The sequence below is a fragment of the Cyprinodon variegatus genome, unplaced genomic scaffold (assembly GCF_000732505.1).
Source record: "Cyprinodon variegatus isolate N-32 unplaced genomic scaffold, C_variegatus-1.0 Scaffold1782, whole genome shotgun sequence".
Taxonomy (NCBI): domain Eukaryota; kingdom Metazoa; phylum Chordata; class Actinopteri; order Cyprinodontiformes; family Cyprinodontidae; genus Cyprinodon; species Cyprinodon variegatus.
Genome location: NW_015152235.1, coordinates 14340 through 15629, shown reverse-complemented (window position 1 = coordinate 15629; position 1290 = coordinate 14340). Strand labels below are relative to the sequence as shown.

The following is a 1290-nucleotide window of genomic DNA, read 5'->3' as shown; positions in this document are numbered from 1 at the left end:
GATGTTGTGGAAGAGAACGCCAGGGCGGCAGAAGCTTGGTTTGGTGTAGAAGGCTTCCAGCCGTACATGTTTGAGCCCTTGCCTCGCAACGCTGCCAGTTCTGTTAGCTCTACGCCTGCCGAAGACACAGACGTCCATCCCCGTGAACACTGGGACGCAACTCAATGGGAAAGTAAAGGATTCTGATTTCAACCGTTGCGTATATTAGCTGCGACATATGAATCAAGATGCTATGACCAAAAAATAAGATTGAGAGATGACCGTTGATATGACTGGCCGAATTTAGGTGTTCAGGCTGACGTAGAACTAACTGGCCTGCATAATATAACGAGAAAAAAACACAGATTTTAAGTAAGGATTTTTTTTTTTTTATAGAAATTTTCTACATTTTGGGACAATATGGTCTGATAAAGAATACATTTATATACATGTTTAAGCCAGAATGAGTTGACATTTAAATATGACTTCCCTACAACTTTAAGGGAGCTTGATGCTACAGCAATTACTGCTAAAGAAACCTGGAAGTTTAGAATCAGGAAGAAGCAAACAGGTTATGCGATCATGCTGGATGGGATGGTGATCCTTTCTATGAACGCTGAGAGATTAATAGTAAAGAAAAGTGTTAAAAGTCTTGTAGAACAAAGCTTTGTTTGTTTCTACAAAAGGACGTTGCACAGAGTCAGCTGTTCCTTAAAAAAAAAAAAAATAAATAAAAGGTTGAAAATAACCGAGTGAGATTTAAGCAATGCATGCAACACAGCCGGTGAAGAAAGTTAGAAAACATCCAGTCCTGAAGTCTAACAGTTTATAGAGTTTTTATATCAAGCAGGCGGCAGCAGAGTGAGGAAAGCACCCCTTTCATGTTTAATCAGGGAGATCTGAGAAACTCAGTGTTACTCACATAAAACAGGGGTCCACTCTGTAGGGTATGAGAAGATTCAATTGTTAAAATAAACCAGAAATATTCAAATGAACTGATTTTGTGGAGACAAGTAAATCTGTAGTTATAGCAGAACATTTCTAAAATGACAGATTAACATCTAGGAACAACCTGCAGTCGTCTAGGAATGGAAATAGTATCAGTTTTAGTGAGAATAGCTCAGATGTGAGTTATTCTGATGCCAGACAGCAGCAGGCTGCCTGGTGTACGAGTTAGAGGCTGGTAGCATGCTAGCTTAGATGTACATTTATGAGAACCTGTAGAGTCTGCTGAGATGCTTTTTATTCCAACTTAGAGTTCCCCTGCTAAAGATGTTTAAAAGTATTCAAGTATTCAAGCATAATCTCACA

At 39.1% G+C, this 1290-nt stretch overlaps 1 protein-coding gene across 1 annotated transcript in view; it reads right to left on the bottom strand.

The window, feature by feature from the left end:
• Positions 1–1290, bottom strand: part of LOC107104536 (myosin-10-like) — a 68814-nt gene that overhangs the window by 62064 nt on the left and 5460 nt on the right. The window contains exon 3 of the mRNA XM_015404548.1: positions 902–919. Within this exon, the coding sequence (XP_015260034.1) occupies positions 902–919 (18 nt within the window). The remainder of the gene's footprint in view (positions 1–901; positions 920–1290) is intronic.